Raw genomic sequence first — 22,916 nt, 5'->3', positions numbered from 1 at the left:
CTAGACTCTTCTAGGATTTCTCAATCCTCACATAACAAGAGACCTCAATCAACATCGCAGGTTGCCTTATGCATGCAAGTTATACACTTATAGAATCACACCGACTGTCAAATAAAGTTTCTACTCTAAGTCCACAACCAAACAAGGAACATAAAATGAGGCATAATCCATCATTCTAGAGCTATGTAATCCTAATCGTATATAAATTTGAAAGCACACACTTAGCAAATACAGAGTCAACATTGATTCCAAGAAATATATGGCATCAAAATTTCCTAGGTTATAAGGCCTCACATAAATCAGGCAATTTTACCACATAATCCATGAAAGTATCCTTAGCCCTACTCTAGCATGCACTTCACATATCGATCATACTAATCATAATACATAAACATTGTTAATTTTGGGAAACACTTACTTGAGCTCGACTGATCGCACATATTGCACCCTTCCTTTTTACCTAAGAAAACCTTTTTCTTTTGAAAATATTATCATTTCCTCAGTTTGAGTTTTGACACACCTGAGAGTGTGCCCGAATACCTCAAACCAAGGCTCTGATACCAACTTGTAACAGCCCAAAAACCGGATAAAATTTTTCATTTTTAATTAAGAATTACAACCATAGTTTGTTTCCAAAATCCATTACAAAATAAACATGTCAAACAATCAGAGTAACATCAGTAAGTGCAGAAAAATAGTGGAGAGTGAATGTTGTGCCATCAAGATGGCCCCTTCCCTTTCGTACCAGAAGTACCTGAAACCACAATACAAATTGTAAGAAAAAACTTAATGAGTTTCCCTAAAATACCACACAGCATGCAAACAATTGCGATGGGCTACCCCCATGGTATCTTTCCCTAAAATGCCATGGGCTACCCTTATGGTCTGATATCCAAGTATCATGGGCTACCCCCATGGTCTTTCATGCCATGGGATACCCCCATGGTTTTCTATACAAGTTCCACAGACTATCCCCAAGGTCTTTCAGACAGGAAACCACATAGAAAATTATAATTCCACATGACATGTAATGGGCCAACATTGGTGCCTTCGACCCATGGATATAGTAACAAGACTCACCTCGGTCTGCTGGTAAATATTGACTGCTCGGCTATCGATTCGGCAATCTCACACTAAATATACACAAATTACCCTAATTAGAATTAGGTCACATACTCAAAAGATGGGCCAAAACCCTAAGTCCAACTCCTAGAATATGTCCCATTTGCCTTTCCCATAATGGTCCTAACCATATTCGGCCCATCCATAATAACAGGCTCCATGCCCAAAAGCCCAATCCATGACACACAAGGACCAAAACAAAAAACTAGACCCAACTATCCAAAACAGGCCAAGGCCCAAAACTATTTAAGTCCCAAAAGTCACAAAAGTCTAATAATCGACTAACAACCCACTGTGCGTACGTGCAGTGTAACATCAATACGCTTAGCGTAGTCGATCCTCATGCATTACACGTGGCGTACATCTTAAGACACCCAACATACTAAGCTGTTAAGCACTTTCCACTATTAAGTGCTTAATCCATGTAGTCACTTCGTCAAGTTCCAGATCTCGGTCATTTAAGGGGTCCTAGGCCATAAAGTTGGCAACTTTATGCCTTTGCATGCCTTATGGGAGCCCAACATCCCATTTTGTCCAATAATACTCACTTTAAGGACCTATATCCATGCATGGTGCCATAACAACGATCAATATAGCATTTTTATGCCTCTAACACACCAAAGGGACTAAGATCTAGCATTACAAGCTTCTGGAGTTGCCCAAACTCACAAAAGAAAATCCATGGACCAAATATGAGCTTATGAAAAAACCCAAACTCTAAGTATCAAAAGGATTAATAAGGTAGGAGCTTTCTACCTCCAAAATCCTCCTAAAATGATGTAGATTCGGGATCTTGAAGCTCAACCATGTCCAAGGCTTGCTCACCAACTTCTTCTTCTTGCAAACACAACAAAAAGGCCACCAAAGTCAATTTCAAGCTCAAGGATCACTCTCAAAGGGTACTAGGGTTTTTAGGGACATTCAAAGGCATCGGAGGCTGATAAGAGTGAGGGTCCAAGGTCATAGGTGAGCTTAAATAGGGGTCATGCCCTAAAATTAGGGTTTTAGTGAATGGCTATGTACACCCTGCGTATGTGGCTTAAGGTCCCGACTCCGCATTCCCTTGTACGCTAAATGTACATAGATGTACAACCAACATATGAATGGACTTATTTTGCAATAAAATCACAACCCAAGGACTAAATGGGAAATATTAGAATCCGAGTGTTACAAACAGAGTGAGTGGACCATTCAGACGCTCAAGGATATAATTAGATCATGTGTGCTAGATTTTGGCTGGAGTTGGGATACTTACCTTCATTGGTCGAGTTATCTTACAACAATAGTGATCATGCTAGTATCGATCGACCTCCCTTCGATTTGCTTTATGGGAGGAAATATCGGACCCCATTCTGTTGGGGCGAGGTCGAGCATCGGGTTATAGGGAGTACTGATGTACTACTCAAGACCACCGAGTTGATTCAGTATGTGCGAGGTCGACGGTAGACCGTGCAGATTCACTATAAGAGTTATGTTAACATGTGATGATTAGACCTCGAGTTTCAGGTGGGAGATTATGTGCTTCTAAATGTGTCGCCTTGGAAAGGTGTCATCCGATTCTGGAAGCAGGGAATGTTGGGCCCGTGGTATATTGGTCCCTTCAAGATTATCGCCCAGGTGGGCAAGATTGTGTACCGGTTGGACCTGTCTGACAAGCTCAGTCAGATCCACAACACATTTCACATCTCTCAGTTTGTGGAAGTGCCTAGCTGATGATTCCACTTTAGTTCCTTTCGAAGATATTCAATTGGATGAGTGCCTGAATTATATGGAAAGACCGATCGCAGTCCTTGATAGGAAGACGATGTCCTTGCACAAAAAGGTGGTAGGCTTAGTTATGGTGCAATGGTAGCTCCAAAAGGGTTCAGAGTGGACGTGGGAGTCTGAGGAAGAGATGAGAGAGCATTATCCGGAGTTATTTGCAACAATGGACTTCAAGGATGAAGTATAATTCAAGTAGGGGAGAGTTGTAACACCCGTATCCTCAGGTATATTCCTTTTTATTGTTATTTATATTTTTGAGAAGTTTGCTCTTACGCATGAGGTAGGATAGTCTCCTATGCTGAGCTAAGGAGGATGCTAGATACGGGGACATGATGATTCCTTTAATAGATCTAGTTTTTTATGGGGTTTTATGAGCTTTTTGTCCCTTGACCTTGTTCGTAGTGAGTATGAGATACTCCAGACCTCATGAGTGGCATTTTCTATCATTTCTGAGGTTGTAGAGTGATAAAAATGGGAGCTTGGTTGCTTTCATCCTTCCATGCATGAGTTCTTGAGCTTTGGAGATCTTATGAATTTAGGGCATGGTATTGTGCTCTATTAAGCCATGAAAATGCATAAAGTCAAAGATTTTATCACTTAGGATGTTCTTTAAGACTGGATCTGGGAATTGGACGTTTATTCTTTAAGTATAAAGAGCTTATAAGGAAGTTGGCAAAACAGGGTAGTACGTTGGGTGTAATTTTGGCTACGCAGGGCGTAGCTGAATCTTGACTTGTTTTCCATCAGAAGGCTCTATGCGGGGCATAGAGCATAGTACGCATGGCGTAGCCCCAGAAGTTGATTTTTTTTGGACAAAATAGGTTTTAGGTCAAATTGGGTAGATTCTAGCCACGGAAGGTTAAAATCGCCGTTTACCCAAGTAAGACTATTATGAACCAAGACCTGATCTAAATTCTGATTAGGGTTTTATTTGTGAATTTGGTTAGTGTGAGGAGTTCCAACATTTGCAGTTCGGGTGTGCGTATTTTCTCTATTCAATTTGAGGTAAGTCTTTTCATTATACTTGTGGGTTGAAGTCACCAATATCAGCCCATAGGATTATGTTAGTTGTCTTTGCGACTCTTGTATTTATATATGTTGGGGGCCCATTTATTTACATGTTGGGCTGGGCCCATTTGTATGTTGGGCCGGACCCATTTATTTATATTTTAGGCTGGTCTCATTTGTATATTGGGTTGGACCTATTATCATGAATGTTGGACTAGGACCATTTGTATGTTGGGTTGATCCCATTTATATTTGTTGGGTTGGACCCATTTATTATATGTTGGACTATGCCCATTTATATGGTATGTGGTATTTTGGGGAACTACTGAACTTTGTGCTTACAGTTTTATGGTTTAATATTTTCAGGTACTTCTAGTTCGAAAGGGAATGGTCCGACGTGATCGCACAACTTCCCATTGATTTCATTCTGCATTGACATTTGATTTTACTCTGATGTTGAGATTATTTTATACTATGGTTGATTTAAAACAAATTCGTTGTATTTTTCGGTGTATGATTTTGGGATGTTACAATTACTAAAGTATCCATTTTTCCTAACGTCTTATCCATTTTTAGCCAAAAGTTAGCATTTGTCCGAACATAACCACCCAAACAGTAGGTAATTAGCATTACCTACCGTCAACAACCGTTGACTATAAAGCCTTCAAAGAACAATCAGGTTTGTCTCCGAATCTTGAGCGTTTATTTGATTTTTCTTGTTTAGGAGGAGATTTAATACATACGTTTTATTTTTTGGAAAAAAAACGAAAAAAACAAAGTCGTAGGTTCATAAGTAGCCTACGGTGTACAAGTTGTCAATGCACAAAACGTGCATTAATTGCTTGTACACCATAGTTCTTTTATGAACCTACGGTTTTCGTAAAATTTTTTGTTTTTTTTTGTAATGTGTTTACTTTTGTTATAAAAAAGCCAAAAAAAAACAATAGTTTTTTTGACGTAACAATAGACCATTTTAATGTCTACGATTTGGAAAATAGTAGACTATTTAGAGGAGACTATAGACCATTTTAAGATCTACGATTTCGTTTTGAATAATGAAATTTTTTTCCTCAAATACTAATGTCAAAACGTGGACAATTTAAACCTACATATTTGATAGATATTTTAAGCTAAATCTTAAGTTTTGGCTAAAATTAAGTAAGTAACTAAGGAAAATAGATTTTTTTTTATGGAAACAACAAACGAATTAAGTGGAAGCCTACTCACAATATTTCAACGAGCACCTCGAGTTCGAGTTCCTTTACATGACAAACCCGACCCCTATAGGGATTAATATGGAAAAATTCTCCACATGTGGCACCACAAGAGGTAGTTTAAGGGAATTGAACTCCCAATCTCACGCCCCACATGGGTATAAAACCCGGTGCATCAACCCAGTTAGGTTGGACATCGCTCGCAACCAAGGAAAATAGATACTTTAGTAATTTCTACCATAATAAATAATGATCTTTTTACCACATGTCATATTCTTATTTATTTTGCCACATCTAATTTTATAGTTGTTTTAAAATAATTTTTATTCTACATGTCAGTTTATGGTTTTCTGTTTTATTAAATTTTACATATGATTTAAATATAATAATAAATACATATCAATTTCATTAATAGATTTTGCTTCTAATTTCAAAATTATTAAATTAAAGTTTCATTAATTTTCATTATTTATTTGTCCAAATTAATTGTTTAAATTGAAAAGATAAAAGAAAAACACTTTAATTTTTATAATTTAATATTTTTCTTATTTTTCTTATAAATTCAAACTTTTCAAATATTTTAAATTTTATATTTAATTTTTTCTTTTAAATAGACTTATTAAAATACATGGGTCACGATAGGAGAAAGGATCCGATTGTGGAGAGTCCATAAGTTCAGCACTGCCGGGTTGGGGGTTCGTTCGTGTCAGATGACCGTTGTATGCGTACTTTTTTTGGCGCCATGAAATGAAATCCTCTCTCTTAAATTTTCTCTATAGTTGCAAATCCCTCAAATCGCTAAAATCTGCTCATGCTTCGCTTCTAGTAAACGGTTTATTTGCTACATCGGACATCGTGCTCAACAAGATTATTCGTCTCTACTTCCGTTTTGGATCCGCTCACGTTGCTCACAAGGTGTTTGATGAAATATCCCAACCAAATGTCTTCCTATGGACATCCATGATTCATGGGCATGTCGAAAACAAACTCTATTCGCAAGCGTTTTTGCTGTTCCTTAGAATGCTTCGAGATTCTGTCGCGCCTGTGAATTACACTATAACTACAGTGCTCAAGGGTTTAGCTAGAGAAGCCAGATTAAGAGATGGCGAGGTGGTTTACGGATTTGTGATAAAATGTGGGTTTGATTTAGATATAATGGTACAAAATTCTATGCTTGATTTTTTTATGAGATGTGAGAAAACTGATTTGGCTAGATGTCTCTTTGAAGAGATGCATGAAAAGGATATTGTCTCCTGGAATTCAATGATACTCGGATATTGCAACAATGGCAGAATTGACATTGCCCGTGACTTATTCAGTAAAATGCCTGATCAAAATGTCATCTCTTGGACCACCATTATACATGGATATGTGAAACTTGGTGACATGAAGGAGGCACGCCACCTGTTCGATGAAATGCCTGTTAAAGATTTAGCTTCATGGAACGTGATGCTATCTGGGTATGTTGACTATGGTGACATTGACAATGCTATTTATATTTTTAACACAATGCCTTTCTCTGATCTTGGATCTTGGAATTTAATCATCTCTGGATGCTGTAAAATTGGAAATCTTGAATCTGCAAGAAACTATTTTGACAAAATCCCAAGTAAAAATGTGGCTTCTTGGACAATTATGATAGATGGGTACATGAAATCTGGAAATGTCAATGATGCAAAGGTTTTATTCGATCAAATGCCTGAAAAGAATTTAATTTCTTGGTCTACAATGATTGGGGGTTATGCTAAAAATGGAGAACCAAAAACTGCTTTAGAGTTGCTTAAATTATTCAAAAAACAATCGATTAATCCAGATGAAACCTTTATCCTAGTTGTCATTTCAGCTTGTTCACAGTTAGGCGTTTTAGATGCTGCTGAGTCAGCAATCCGTGACTACGTGGGTCCCGATCTTTTCTCCAATTTACACATAGCCACTAGTTTAGTTGACATGTATGCAAAATGTGGAAACATTAAAAAGGCTATAGATATTTTCAAAACAATTAACAAAAAAGACTTGTATTGCTACACTACTATGATCACAGCCTATGCGAATCACGGGTTAGGTCAAGAGGCGATTTCATTATTTGAAAAAATGAAAAAAGACAATTTAACCCCCGATGGGGCGACATTTATAGGGGTTTTAACTGCTTGTAATCATGGAGGCCTTATTGATGAAGGGTGGAAATATTTTAAAGAAATGAAAAATGAATATGGGATTGAACCGATAGATAAACATTATGCATGTATGGTTGATTTATTAGGGCGTAGTGGGTGTATTCATGATGCTTATAATTTAATATGTGGGATGAAGGTGGGACCCACAGCTGCGGTTTGGAGTGCTTTGCTGGCGGCTTGTGGTGTTCACCGCCATGTGGAGATGGCGGAAGTGGCGGCGGGTGAGTTGTTTAAGATTGAGCCGGAGAATTCAGGGAATTATGTTCTTTTATCGAATGTTTATGCAGGTTTGGGGGAGTGGGAGAATGTTGGGAAAGTGAGGGCAATGATGAGGGGGAATCGGGTGAGGAAGAATAGAGGTTCGAGTTGGATTGAGTTAGAGTGTGTGGTGTATGAGTTTGTCATGGGAGATTTTGAGTATTTAAATTGTGAGAGAGTAAAGTTTATTTTGGATTTGCTTCGTGAAGAAATGGAAGTTGAGGATCATGGAATGAAATGAAAAGTTTTATAACCCATGTTTGTTTATGTAAATTTTAGTGACTTACTCGTTTTTTTAAGTTTCAAATTTTGATTAAATGACAAATGTATTTTCTAAAAATAATTAAAAAAATTCTTTTATTGTAGTCTTGTTTGGGTTCTAAACTTCTAATGAACTATTAATGTGTTTAATTTTTTATTTTTTGTAAACTAAAACTTATAAATTATAACCAAGGGAAAACAATACAACGTACTTAAACATAATAAAAAAATTCGCATACCTCATTACACAAGTACGAGTGACGATTTAGTGGAACCTACAAGATAGAAAGGTCAATGAAAGGATTCAGTAATGACGCCATGCATCACCATTGAGTGAGATACGATTTAGAATCCCTTGTAGTTAGGCAAGTGGAGGACAGTGAGCTTCATACCCTATAGAACTGACAGATCGGCTAGCGAAGATGGCTCAGTCTCAGTAGATCCCTCACTCCTCACCAGTTCCATACAAGTTTATTTTCTACAATTAATTAGAAAATGTCTTTCTTGGTGTCTTATTAATTTAAGACATGTGTGTGAACAATAGATGATGACAAACAGGGCAGTCCAATAGATTTTCATGTCCCGGGCAAAACAACACAATAATGTCCTTTGTAAACTATGACTACAACACACCAATGTTTAGCAAAACGGTTTAAGAAACAATATGACAAGTTTTTTTTACCATTAACATATTAGTAATTAGTAGTTGCTTAATCCATTTATTCTAGATATCATAATAGTTTCTGAATTGATTTTTTTTTTCATAATGAGATACATTAGTCTTAGCTACACACTCAAAACCATGTTAGCAACATTGCATAGAGCCTTGCAACTGGATATATTCATATTCACTGCTAACAATCATATTAATTATTGACTGTTAGTATAGTAACTAGTAAGTTATGACCTTTATTTTGCAAAACCAACCAAGCCAATAAAAGCATAATTGTATTTAAGCCAATAAAAGCATAATTGTATTGTACAATCTATCTAAAAAGTTAAGCTTCTAAGCACCGAATAAAGCCGGCCAAAAACATTGGAAACGATCTAACAATAAAAATTGTTGTGAATCATATTCGAATAAAAGTAAATTTAAGGTAATAACCTACTCTACCAATTAAAGTAAACGATTGATTCATATACCGATATACAATTGAAACCTTAAAAAATTAAACAACAAAACAAGATCCAAAATACTCGGCCATTAAAAATTGAAAACAATAACAATCCAAACTATTAAAAGAATAATCATCTGAAACCCAAAAAAAAAGCACAAGACATTAAGAAATTGAATCCTTTATGAGTTCCTTGTTTTTCTCCTCTAATCTTAAAGTGTCAACCAAAAATACAAACTGATTTATCCCCCTTTGTTATTTCTATTTCTGGTTTAGTATCTAATCACACCATTATTCCCATATCTTTGAAGTCCAACAACAGATAACCTAAAAAAAAAAAGAAAATTTTGAGCCCTTTTTTTTGTTCTTGGTAGAATACTAGGTCACGCCCAAGGTTGCAGAAATCGCTCGACGGTGGACTGGGGTCAAACGATTAATCGGCCAGGCGATGATTAATTGGGGACCCTTAATTATTAAAAAAACTAATAAATATAACATTAATCCTAAGAATATAACATTAAATATAATATTATATCAATTAAAAAAGTATTAAAAATTTAATAAAGATAACATTATAACAGCAAACTATTATTACAAAAAATAACTCTTTGATCCTTAATACATCACATCTAAATAACCAACTACTACATTTGGATCTAAGTTATCAAACAAAAACAAGAAGAATCCATTCTTGTGAGGCATGATTTCACCTTGTCAGCATGTTGTTGCACTTTATCAGCATTAACACTTTCATTCTGAGTTCATAACCAATCCATTCTTATGTCCTACAATGCACAATCTGTTCTTGTGAGTCATGATTTCACCAATCAATTCATACTACATGTTTGTCTATCAATGTTTGTATGCATAACCAATCCATTCTTATATTTAGTATATATTCCAGCAACAACAGTTAAACCTAATACATATTTATTGCTAAATTTTTAATCAAGAACCCATAAATACCAATACCTTGCTTTGATAATCAAGACTACAAGATTCATTCGGGCAATTCATCGAACACTTGGTGGGCAGATGGTTTCATACACCAATTGAGTGATTTCCTAATCATTTAAGCCACCATACATGCATAAAACCAATCTGTATCGAGATTGAAGAACTAAGAAACATGAAACTAAGATTGAAAAAGCAATTTGTAAGAGATGGCGTAGCCTCGTAGCAGATTTGCTAATAGGGCTTTGTGTAGATTTGCTTCCAATAAGGCGGCAGGGGCAGAGGGTCGAACGGAGGCAATGAAGTGTGAATAAGGTCGTCGATGATATCAGGAATCAGGTCAACAGGCGGACGGTGTTGGAATTAGGTCGTCGTCGCATCCACAAAGCCTAAAATTACAGATAAAAAAAACTAATTAGATGTAACCATGTAAGCGAAATCGAATTTAGTGTGAAGGGGACTGCAACATCGTTGCTTGAATGAGATGACGAACCGGACGCCGGAGCTAAAGTCGACCGCGTGAGAGGCCAGAGCTAAAGTCGACGAAAGAAGCAGATGCGCCGATTTCCCTTTGTTCGTTCTCGTTCGTGGTTTGTGTCCAGAGAGGCAGAGAGAATGACGATTTTGTTTATACTGCATCGATTGAGAAATCGGAAGCAACCCTAGAAGCATTTGTTACATTTTGACAATTTTGCCCTTAAATTTTTTTTAAATTACCTTGACTTTCGTTGACCGATTTGGGCGCCTAGATGTCACACCCCAAAACCTGAATGGCGGAAACGTTCAGGGGTGGAGGACGTCATATACAGTATCACAACAATGCATAATAGTAAACAAGCAACAACATCATCCATTGCATTAATAGTATAATTTAATACAAGTGTGTTCTGTATATAGTTTATAAGACACCAAAAATATGAATAATCAAAATAAAGACGAGTCTTGAAAGCTCGGTCTTCTCAAAACTTGGTCATCGGTACCTGTATATTGGTGACCTGAGAATACAAGTTATTTTGAAAGAGTAGATCAGCATTAAAGCTGGTGAGTTCATATGTATTTTAGTGTCATTGTTTGTATGAAAGTGTTTGTAAATGTTTGTAAGCATTTGTAGTAATTGTTTTTATCTCATAGAAAATCCTATATTTTCTACTAAAAAGTAGCCTTCTACCAAGGCCCAAATGTTTTGTGTGCTGTGTTGTTTGTAAAAGTGTGTATCTTTCCCAAGTATGACTATCATTACCAAAATATAGTTTACATTACCGTTTATGTGAGAAGATCACAATGTGAATGCAATTGGTGTACAGTAGTATTAGTTTTCATAACGGTGTACAATAGTATTGTATATAAGTAACTACCAATGTACTAACTACCTTAAACCAGTTTGTTAATTAAGGTAAAATGTGATATGATTGTAACCATACTTGATTGACTAGTATAACACAACGTTCGAGACGTCGAAATGATATGACATTTGTCACCCGTAGACCTGCAGGTCCCACTATAGCTAGCAGCAAGGTGTAGGAGGGCCGGTCCCGTATACATCTATACACAAATTCACGCTCTCCATCCCTGAGACTCTGGATACAAAACGTGATGCAACAGTATATTGTCGAACCATGACGTAGTATCTCACATTATTGTTATAGTATTCTTGTGTTTGTATAGTATGTTCTAATGTAGTGAATGTTCTTTATGTATAGTGTATAATATGTTCTATATGTTTCTCTTTATAGTGAGTATTGTCTCTCGTTATAGTATGTCCTCTAATGTATAGTATGTGTTGTTTCTCGTTATAATATGTTCTCTAGTGTATAGTATGTGTTGTTTCTCGTTATAGTATGTTTCAACTGACTCATGTATGAACTGACTCTTGTATGTTTCATTGTTCTAGAAATAGTATTAGTGACTTCCTAAACTATACCTATTATAGTTTACAAGAAATGTTGTTTTTATGAATCAATATGTTTGTATACCTTTGCTACCCAAAGGTATTGGACTGAATGAAGAACTTTAATATCTATATACATACATATAATATATAACTAAGATTCAAATGACCTTCGGACAAACAACCGATACCCTAAGTCCACAACCAAACAAGGAACAGGAACTAAGGCGAGATATCAGTCCTAAGTCTTTTCAATCCTACTTATATAACTATATCTATATAGATGGATTTGATAAAGTATAATTTTAAGAGAGTTTAAATAAAGAATTTAATACGTAAAAGAGTTTATAAAATGATTTGAAGCAGTTTGCTTGGTATCACGGTTTTGAAATATAAGAAAGTCATTTGCTTGATAGTTATTAATCACATGTGATTGATATAATAACTATAATGAATCTACTTGTATTCCCCCCCCCCCCCCCCATAAAGCATTTACAATCTTTTAAAAGATAAGTTAACGGGTATGAACTCACCTACAGTGAGTGATACGAATGAAAGATCGGTTTGTAGGATGCTAAGTGTCAAGTGTAGACTTGAGCACAACGGATCCTGATAAGCATATAATGACACATATATGTATATAATTAGTGTTTATACAACTAATAATGAAAGGAAAACACCTTAGGGACTAGGATACACTTGAATGGAAGGGTATAAATCACAAATGATTGTGTACAGGGGAGTATGGCCAAAATATGGTGTTTACGGCCAAGGTGTTCACGGCCTTAGGAGTTCACGGCCATAGGGTTTACGACGCTATGTGATTACGGCCACAAACTCATGAAGTCTTGTGTCAAATGGTGTTTTAAAGTCCTTTCAAGCATCAAGGAAGTTTTCTAGGCTCATTCTTAGGCTTAGGAAGAGTTTATGGCCACAAATGTACCCTTAACAAGGGTTTACGGACAAGGGAGATGCTCTTGGCCATAAACTCCTTTTGTTCTTGAGAAATGGATGTTTTCAAGGTGCAAATCAAGGGTTTCTACTAGATGACAAGTATAGGGAAGAGATACTTACGATATGGAAGATAGAAGGGTTGATTTCGGCCCCAAACACTAGTGTGTTCTTGGTGTTCTAGGAGTTCTTGAAGATTAAACCCAAAAGCTGAAGTTAATGGATGAAATAAAAGGGTGATACTAGTTAAGGAGATGTATCAACTAAACAAAGGATGAAACACTTACATTCTTTAAGATCAAAATGAAGATCCTTATGATACTTGAGAGAGAAATCAAGTTCTTGAGGTTGAAATGGTGAATAATAAGGAAGAAAAGAAAGAACATCATGTATAAGGCATGAGTTTATGGCCTCCTTGAGTTTACATCCGTAAACTCATGGTGATGTGGCCGTAAACTCCACATGATGAAGTTTAAGGCTTGGCTAGGGCATAATAGACTCAAGCAGATACTTCCTAACTCCGGATTTTTGGATGTACTAGGCTTAGAACACTCAAACGGACTCTAAACAGTGTTAAAAATAGCAGAAACAAGTCTGAATTTGATTGAGTTGATTGTTTGTACAAAATAGAAATTTTGGGTTGTCAAATCATCCCTCCGTTAGAGAGATTTTCATCCTGAAATTAGAGTTTTAAACAATTATGCTATTACAAATAACTATGCGAAAAGATGAGGATGTTTCAATTTCATTTGATCCTCGCGCTCCCAAGTGAATTCAGGTCCTCGCTTGGCATTTCAGCGAACCTTCGCTATCGGGATACGACTTTGCTTCGTTTGCTTGACCTCTCGGTCCATGATCTCTACAGGTTCTTCCACGATGTTAAGGCTCTCGTTGATCTTGATCTCGTTGAGTGGGATTACAAGAGTCTCGTCGGACAAACAATTTTTCAAGTTCGAGACGTGGAACGTATACTGTACGTTACTGAGTTCGTGAGGTAGATTGACTTTGTAAGCTACAGGGCCGATTCTAGCGATAATATCGAAAGGCCCCACGTATCTTGGATTTAGCTTTCCACGCTTTCCGAAGCGTATCAAGCCCTTCCAGGGTGAGACCTTCAATAGAACACGGTTGCCAACCTGGAATTCCAAAGGTTTCCTTCTCTTGTCTGCATAGCTTTTATGTCGGTCTCCAGAGGCTTTCAATCGTTCACGGATTTGAACGATCTTCTCTGTCGTTTCCCGAATGATTTCCGGACCTATGAGAGTGCTGTCAGGAACGCGTCCTTTAGATAACTGGGTGTCACCCACCTCAGCCCATCACAGAGGGGATCTGCACTTTCGGCCATAGAGGGCTTTAAATGGAGCAGCCTTTATGCTTGTGTGATAACTATTATTGTAGGAGAATTCAACAAGGGGAAGATGTCACACCCCAAAACCAGGAACGGCGGAAACGTTCTGGGGCGGAGGACGTCATGTATAATATCAACAATAATGTAAAGTAGTAAACAAGCAATAACATCATCCATTGCATTAATAATATAATTATTATACAAATGTGTTCTGTCAAATTTTGATAAACACTAAAGCATAAATCAAAATGAAAGATAAGTCTTGAACAAGCTCCATCTTCCTTTCTCCTTGCATCGGTACCTGTCTATGATGACCTGAGGATACAAGTAATTTTGAAAGCGAGTATCAGCTTTGAAGCTAGTGAGATCATAAGTATTTAGTGTCTTAATTTGTATGTAAGTATTTGTAAGTCTATGTATTGTAAGTATTGAAAGTGTATATGAACTATAAGTGTTTGAAAAACCCTAGAATCCCTATGATTCCTACTAGTATATGAAGGTGTCTTCTACCAAGACCTAACTATTCTGAATGTATGTCTTTTGTAAGAGTATGTATGTTCCCTAGTATAACTATCATTATCCAAAAATATAGTTTCTACATTTCCGTGCGTCGTGTGAATGTTCACGAGGTGAATGTAATGGGAAAAAGAAATAGTACTATGGTGTAGTGCTATTAGAACTACTGCCGTACTAACTACCTTAAATCGTATTTATATTAAGGCATTATGTGATAAATTGTACCATACTATCGACTGGTAACAACGACATAAGAATGGTCGTAATAAGGAATGACGTTTGGCACCCGCAGACCTACAGATCCTACTGTAGCTAGCAGCGAGGTGTAGGATAGTCAATCCAGTATAGATCTATACACAAACTCATACTATAGACTGGTTACAACGACATAAGAATGGTCGAAAATAATGTATGACGTTTGGCACCCGCAGACCTGCAGGTCCTGCTGTAGCTAGCAGCAAGGTGTAGGATAGTTAATCCATTATAGAATCTATACGCAAACTCACGCTCTCCCTCCAAGAGACTCTGGCTACAACTCGGGCCATGACATTTAAGTCATGCTCCGATTTAAATCATTATTATTAACATATTCTTGTATATGTAATGTAATGTTTCTCGTTCTAGTATAGTTGTATATGTTCTCCTCCTAGTATAGTTGTATATGTTCTCTTTCTAGTATAGTTGTATATGTAATGTAATGTAATGTTCTAGAAAGTATTGACTCATGAATGAACTGACTCATTGTATGATATCGCGTTCTAGTAATGGTTCTAGTATCTTCCTAAACTACCCATATGGTAGTTTACTAGTAATCTATCTGGTATGTATGGTCATGGATGTATACCCTTGCTACCCAAGGGCATGGGATGAACTGGAAGGACCTTTTATGACTATATATGTACACATGATATATAACTAATATTTAAACAACCTTCGGACGAGTACCCGATATCCCACCAGACCACATCTCAAGCGCGAAAAGGAAATAGGGTGGATAGCCTTCCTAAGTCTTTTAAATATTTCTTATATAACTATACATATAGAGGCATGCAATTTATAATAATATAAAAGCATAACTAAGTTTTGTAAAACATTTGAAACATAATTATTATTTTAATGAAAAGATCGACTTGATGTCAACCTATAAAACAATTTGAAGGTATAAGTTTGGTAAAACAGTTTAAGTATAAGGAAACATTTGTTTGAAACACAGTTGTAAATAAGTTTGAAAGGTAATGTACAGAGTAAGATGTACAATGTAATAAGTAGTTTAAAACATATAAAATGTTTATAAAAATCATTTGAAGGAAACCGTTTGGTAAAACGGCTAATGAGTAGCCAAATCTTTTGAATGTTGTATATTAATCACATGTGATTGATATAATAACTAGCGTAATTCTACTTATTAATCGCATGTGATTGATATAATAACTAGCATGATTCTACTTGTATCCCCCCATAAAACATTTAAAAGTAGTTTAAAACATTAGTTAAGGGGTATGAACTCGCCTGCAGTAAGTGACTGGAATTGAACGGACTGTTATCGCAAGGAAGGATCGGGCAAGTGCTTGGTGTCAAGCGAAGACTTAGACACACACAATGATCCTAATTACATATGAAACATATGTATATAGATAATTAGTGATTAAAACACTAATTATATAAGTATAAACATTTAAACGCGAGGAAAACACTTTTGGTCAAGTGCTAGGAGGCTAATGGGTTGCAACAAAGGAGTGCAATGCCCCTAATGGGAGTTTAAGGTCTAATGACCATATTCATTGGAGTTTACAGCCCAGGGGAGTAAACGCCTGGCCGTAAACTCTCAACCAAGGTTTGGAATGGTGCTTAGAATTATTACAACTCTAGTGGTGAATTGTTTCAAGGCTATACAAGTGTTTGGGTACCATATTGACTCCTTTGGGGAGTTTACGGCCCAGAGACCACATTCCCTTGGATTTTACGGCCGTAAACTCCCTTGGGAGGGTTTTTATGGTGTTTTCAAGTCTCAAACATTTCTAGGAACTAAACTAGGCTCTTGTACTTGGCTTTAGAAGAGTTTATGGCACATTTGGCACCATTTTATGGAGTTTACGGCCCTGGAACCTTTTAGGCCGTAAACTCCCTCACTCATGGAGTTCTAAGTGTTTTAACTATTCCATAACTCATTTAGGTACATGCCCAAATTTGTCTCTTGGCTTAAGGAAGGATTTAGGGTGTCATTTGACCCCTTTTAGGTGTTTACGGCCCAATAGTTTGTCTTGGCCGTAAACTCCTTTTTCCTTGTGATTTCTTATGTTTGCTAGGCTATAAACACTTTAGGGTACTTGTCCTAATTTAATCTAAGCCTTAGGAAGTGTTTCAAAGCATTTTGGCACTTAAATCTTGGAGTTTATGGCCTAAGAAGCTCCTTGGCCGTAAACTCCCTTCTAGCCATGATTCCTAATTGTTTTGTGGTATAAGGCTTGAATTGGAGGCCCCTAGTTCGAGTTCTAAAGCTTTGAGGGTCATTGGAACCCTTTAGGACCTTAAAATGGAGTTTACTCCCCAAGAACGTTCTTGGGCGGTAAACTCCCAGATCTCACATATTTGGCATGTAATCTATGTTATTAAGCTTATAACAAGTATTATAAAACAACTAGAGAAGTATACTCACGATTTGGGATAAAAACCCGAAGATCCGTGAGAGAGAATTTGGCTTTTCTCTAATTGGAATTCAACTAATGAACCAATTTGGTTCAGAATTCTATTTATAGTCCTGAGATATTTTTGGCAGAAAATATTTTTATTCCTGGAACGAACTCTAATGTCCTAGAGTCTTGGAATAACAGTGTTGCACAAAACCCTTGTGCATCCACTCTCCTAATATTTCCTTAAGTGTAAAAATCCTAAAAACTGCCAAACTTATACTCAAAATTTGAGTTTTCACTGTAACTGTTCTACATCTATTGGCTTGATATGGTTTGTTCAGAATGGAAATTTCGGGTTGTCACAAAAGATGAATATCCCATGCTTTTCCAAAGTCAATCACATAGGCTCGCAACATATCTTCCAGAGTTTGAATAGTCCTCTCACTTTGTCCATCGGTTTGCGGATGGTAGGCTCATGTACTCATGTCCAGCCTAAGTCCAAGGGAACTTTGTAGCGACTGCCAGAACCTTGAAGTGAATCTACTATCTCTATCAGAGATAATGGATATGGGAACACCATGTAGTCATATGATTTCCCCAATGTAGGTTCTAGTGAGTTTCTCCATCTTGTCAGTTTCTTTGATGGGTAGGAAGTGTGAGGACTTGGTTAACCTGTTTACGATTACCCATATGGTATTGAGACCACTCGTTGTCTTGGGCAACTTGGCTATGAAGTCCATCGTGATCCGCTCCCACTTCCATTCAGGTATCTCTGGTTGTTGAAGTAAACCTGATGGTTTATGGTATTCGACCTTAACCTTTGCGCAAGTAAGGCATTTACTCACGAAGGTAGCAATCTCTACTTTCATGTTAGGCCACCAGTATAGCTTTTTAAGATCCAGATACATCTTATTTGAACCTGGGTGGACGAAATATCGAGTCTTGTGCGCTTCTGTCATGACCACGCCTCTGAACCCACCGTGTTTCGGTGTCCAGATCCGATCTATGAGATATAAGGCTCCACTACCTTTGACTTCCAAGTTCTTATCCATCCCTCTCAGGGATTCACTCGCCACATTTTCATGTTTCAAAGCTTCGAGCTGAGCCTCCTTAATTTGTGTGGACAAGTGTGAATGGATAGTCATAGTCAATGATTTGACTCTACGACCAGAGTATTCTTTCCGACTTAGGGCGTCAGCTACTACGTTGGGTTTACCCGGATGATAACGAATTTCGCATTCGTAGTCATTAAGTAGCTCGACCCACTGTCGTTGTCTCATATTGAGCTCCTTCTTGTCGAATATTGTTGGGTCAATATTATGGTTTATACTTTGCTTTTCTAGGAAATTGTATTTTTATGTAATATCTTATGTGTTTACGGTCAAGTTTACGGCCAGAGAGGTGTTTACGGCAGTAAACCATGTTTACGGCCCATATTTACTCGACCCATATTCTCATGTATATATATATATATATATATATATATATATATATATATATATATATATATATAGGGGTGAGGGGTGTGAGGAATAGAGTGATGAACGAGAGAAGAGAGAAACGAGAGTTTATGTGTATGTGTGTGAATCTCATGTAAAGGAGCATCAATTCCAATCTATTCAATACATTGAAGATTCATATTATTCTTCTTCTCCTTCTCTTCTATTTGATCTGACATCATCCGTTTGATTGGGATTCCACACCATTAAACGGATTTGTTTGATACACAGGCAATTTTGGGGACTTACAATTGGTATCAGAGCGTGGTTGTATCAATCAATTTTTTTTTTCAGATCTGGAGTTTATTTGATCTGATTTTAAAAAGAGAATAGCGTTTTTGGATAGATCTCGCAAAAATAAGGGGGATTTCTTCTTTGCGTTTTTCATAAAAACGAGTTTTTGATCGAGTTTTGGAGCAAAAAGGGTGAAAAAACGCTGTTTTTCGTCAAGAACAGCGATTTTTGGAGAGTTTACGGTCTTTGAAGGGTTTACTGGCCGGAGTTTACAGCCGTAAACGTGTTAGTGGCGCTTCATTAAAAAGGAAAGGAGGAGGAGCGAATTTGCGTCTGGCAAGAATCGAACCCATGACCTTTACTTCATAAGTCAGCGCGCCTTGCCAACTCCACCAACAGATCACTTGTGATTTCCTTCTGATACTTTAAACTTAACCACTCCCTAGCGCTTCCAACTTTCGCATTCTTGCCATTTTCAACCCAAAATTGATTTTTCTTTAATTTTAAATTCCTTTTTCAAAACAAAAATTATAGTTTTTAAATTTTGACTTTTATTTTTGACTTTTTACTTAAATTTTTTATTTTGACTTTTAAAGTTTGACCTTTGACTTTAAACTTTGACTTTTTCGTTTAACTTTTAAAATTTCAAATTTAGCTTTTCGGTTTGACTTTTGAAATTTGACTTTTGAGGTTTATAGTCAAAGGGCTTTTTTTTTAAATTTAAGTTTGACTTCTAGTTGTGCTCTTAATAGTTTTTTAAGTTTACGAGGAAATTGAAAACATGAAAGAGAATCGTCAGGAGATTTTAAGACAAAATTTCAACATGTTCGATTATATCCCTGGAGAAACCCTGGAAACTCAGTTACAGCGATATACTACACTCTCTACTGAGATGAATATAGCTGGGATCTTCTTGTCCAAATCTGAGATAAACAAAAAGCTATTGAATTCACTTCCGAAATTGTGGGATATGGACGTGGCTGACATAAAGGAGACAAAAGATCTCAATCGTCTTAGTCTGGCTAATATAATTAAAGAACTTAACGCTTTGAATTGTCGAAAAACAATGAGTTCCACAAACCTCCCGGTCACTGAAGATTCATGTTCTCAATCATGTGAAGTTTCATGTACGCTATCTAGTGAAGATACGATTAAATTTCTTTGGGAACAAATTGATTTATTAAAAAGGGAAGTTGAAGACCTGATATATAATGGATATCAACTCAGGAAAGGACAAAAACCCCTAAAGGCTGAATTAGAAGCAAAAACCAAAGACTTTAGGAAACTTCAGGAAGAGTATAGCAACAAGTGTGAAAATTATAACTATATTAAGAGACAACTTGCTGCTGTAACTGAAGAACTTGACGCCTTAAAAATTAAGTGTGAAAAAATAGACATTAGTTTTAAAAATTATACTGCGTCAAGTCAGACAGTCGAGTCCTTATATGAAACCCAATTAAAATTCAAAGAAAATCAAAACAAGGGTCTAGGGTATGATAGTGTACATCCTCCTTATAATCATAACTACACGTCCATCCCTATGACACAGGACGAAACTGACAGAGAGCCACATCTTCGATATGGCAAACGAGCTGGATTTGTGTCAGGAGGAGTTATTAATGTTGAAAATACTAATGTTTCTGCTTCATGTGCAAGTAAAGTAGCAGAAGATGAGAACAAAGAGAGCACTACTGAACAAACCAATGACTCCTTGAACTCTAAATCTGTTGCTTCGAACTCACTTGCTTCTGATCAACCTGCCGTTGAGAAATACATGCCACCAATTCCAGCGAAACAGAGTGCCTCCTGCAATTGTGCATGTGGGAAAAATCAGAGACAAGGCAAGGATACGCCACCAGGGGCAGGAAGAAACAACTTCACAGTGAAGAAAAAGACATGTTTTCACTGTGGAACACCTGGACACATTGCCAGAAATTGACCAAATCGCGCATACGTTCCCTACTATGCACAAGGCTGGCAAAACGTGCCAACAGGGAGATACTCCAAAAGATACCCCTCGAGATCACGATCAGACATTGACAACTGGAATGCCAAGAAGGGCAAGAATTCAACTTCCAAGGCCAAGAATCAAACTCCAAAGGACAAGAATCAAAATCCCAAAGTCAAGAAGGGAATGTCGGCCAAGAAGTCCAATCCAAGAGATACTCCCGTGAAGTCAAAATCAAAGTCATCTTAACGACCGACATCAAGTTCCAAAGCAAGTACTGAGCCACCCATCAGATCGAAAAAGAAATGGTTAAACCCAACTACAAATGGGTTCCGAAGGCTCAATCTCCCAAATCAACTAACGACTCTAATATTTCTACATCTTCTGTTTGTGATAAGCAGGACATGTCATGGGAGAGAGTACCGTGCAAGGATGACAAAGGTCGACCCAATTTCAAAATGGACTGGGTTCCAAAGACCAACTGATCCCGCTCTGTGTTGGAGCAGCTATGGAGGCATATCATCAGACTTCGGTTTGTTGGTAGTGGTTGTTCCTGGCACTTGATAGGAGACATCTCTCAACTGTACAACACTCAGAACATTGTTTGGGAGAATGTGTCCTCTGCAGAAAGGGAAGAAAAGAAGTGATCACTCACGGGGTTAGTACTTAATGACATGAAGAATTTTCGGATCTGTTCTAAGATTATGCGTGTTGTTCTCAGACCTTCTAAATGCAAATTCAATCGGTGACTTACGATTTGCATTTTCTTCTCTATACTCCTGAGTTTTTCTTAAGCTGATTCGCTTTAAAGACTAATTTTTGTTTTAGGATAGTTTAAATTTGTGCATTTACTTTGGTTTCTTTCCCATGCACAAATTTAGGGGGAGAAATAAACAAAGAAAAATAAACAAAAATCCAAAAACATTAGAAAATTTAAAAATTAAAAAATTGTTGGTTATGAAATGTGCTGCTTGAGGGAGATGTTTTGTGAAGTGATATTATCAAGTGATAACAGGCAATCTGAGTCTGCGTAACGTACCCAAAGTTGAAGGGTCTATGCTCTGGTTTGATGCGTCGGTAGGCACGAAAGATTCTAAATGGACTTGACTAGGCAGAGTTGAACTTAGGAAATTTATAGACTTGACAAATCTTGACCTAGTTAGATCTATTCAGCCTGAAAATATGACGCTCGGATAGGTTGAGCAGGAAGATATATATGGAAATCTACTCGTCACATTAATTGAACCCGTACTTGGAACCGTGGTTTAACTTTTCCTCGATGTGCAGATTCTGTCCTTAATTCCGGTTGGATGGGGCGACTAGTAAATTCCGATAAATTAGGTTTGTAGAATATCATTTTCTTTCTTTCCGTCTGTTAGTCATATGTTGTCTCCTTTGCGTGACTTCCAATCTGACCTGGTACATGACATATGCAACTCTATTTCTCTGCATGTTATATATGTGAAATACTTCTTATCTATTAGCCATATGTTGTCTCCTTTGCACGACTTCTAATCCGACCTGGTACACAGCATATGCAACTTTATACTTCTCAACCCCTTTGAAGTAATAAGTAATAGAATTCTGAATCTATCCTCTCTCTGAATGGTTGTCTGCTCACATGGTGTAAGGAGTACTCTGGAAGTTCTTGATGGCTGGGGCATATCAGGAAGCGGGAAACACGTTCTAGTACACTTAAAATTGAACACATACAGATTGTTAGGTGGACAACAATATCCCTGGTCGTCGTCAGATGAATGGTCCTTAAGACATAGTATTTAAGGAATTAGGGTTAGATATAATTACTAGGAACTTAAGTTCACCTTGTCTTGTAACAAATAGTATGTCCTGAATCTGTCACAATTTTTCGTGTTTAAGTGGACCACAATACCGACGATCGACCAGACAAAGACGTGAAGATAGAAGGTACCGACAAGTGGATTAAGGTTGTCTAAAAACTTTGATCCCAAATCACTCTTAAAGTTAGATATCATTTTTATTTTTGTTAAATTTGTCATAGTTTCTTCTAATT

General features: G+C 37.0%; 1 protein-coding gene and 1 long non-coding RNA gene across 2 annotated transcripts; one reads left to right on the top strand and one right to left on the bottom strand.

Annotated features, from left to right (window-relative positions):
• The first annotated feature begins 5,763 nt into the window (after window positions 1–5,763).
• Window positions 5,764–7,793, top strand: LOC145053215 (pentatricopeptide repeat-containing protein At5g15300-like). The gene has a single exon (XM_079001212.1). The coding sequence runs from the start codon at window positions 5,856–5,858 to the stop codon at window positions 7,779–7,781; it is 1,926 nt and encodes a 641-aa protein (XP_078857338.1). The 5' UTR covers window positions 5,764–5,855; the 3' UTR covers window positions 7,782–7,793.
• A 1,742-nt stretch (window positions 7,794–9,535) lies between these two features.
• On the bottom strand, window positions 9,536–10,481 carry LOC145051306 (uncharacterized). Its single transcript, XR_013683525.1, has 3 exons — window positions 10,364–10,481; window positions 9,889–10,259; window positions 9,536–9,701 (listed from the first exon to the last, which is right to left on the bottom strand). It is a non-coding gene; the product is annotated as an uncharacterized LOC145051306 (long non-coding RNA).
• Window positions 10,482–22,916: the final 12,435 nt, after the last annotated feature.

Source organism: Lactuca serriola, chromosome 5 (genome assembly GCF_051521515.1).
Source record: "Lactuca serriola cultivar US96UC23 chromosome 5, Lser_US96UC23_V15, whole genome shotgun sequence".
NCBI lineage: Eukaryota > Viridiplantae > Streptophyta > Magnoliopsida > Asterales > Asteraceae > Lactuca > Lactuca serriola.
This window is presented reverse-complemented; position numbering and strand designations above follow the sequence as displayed.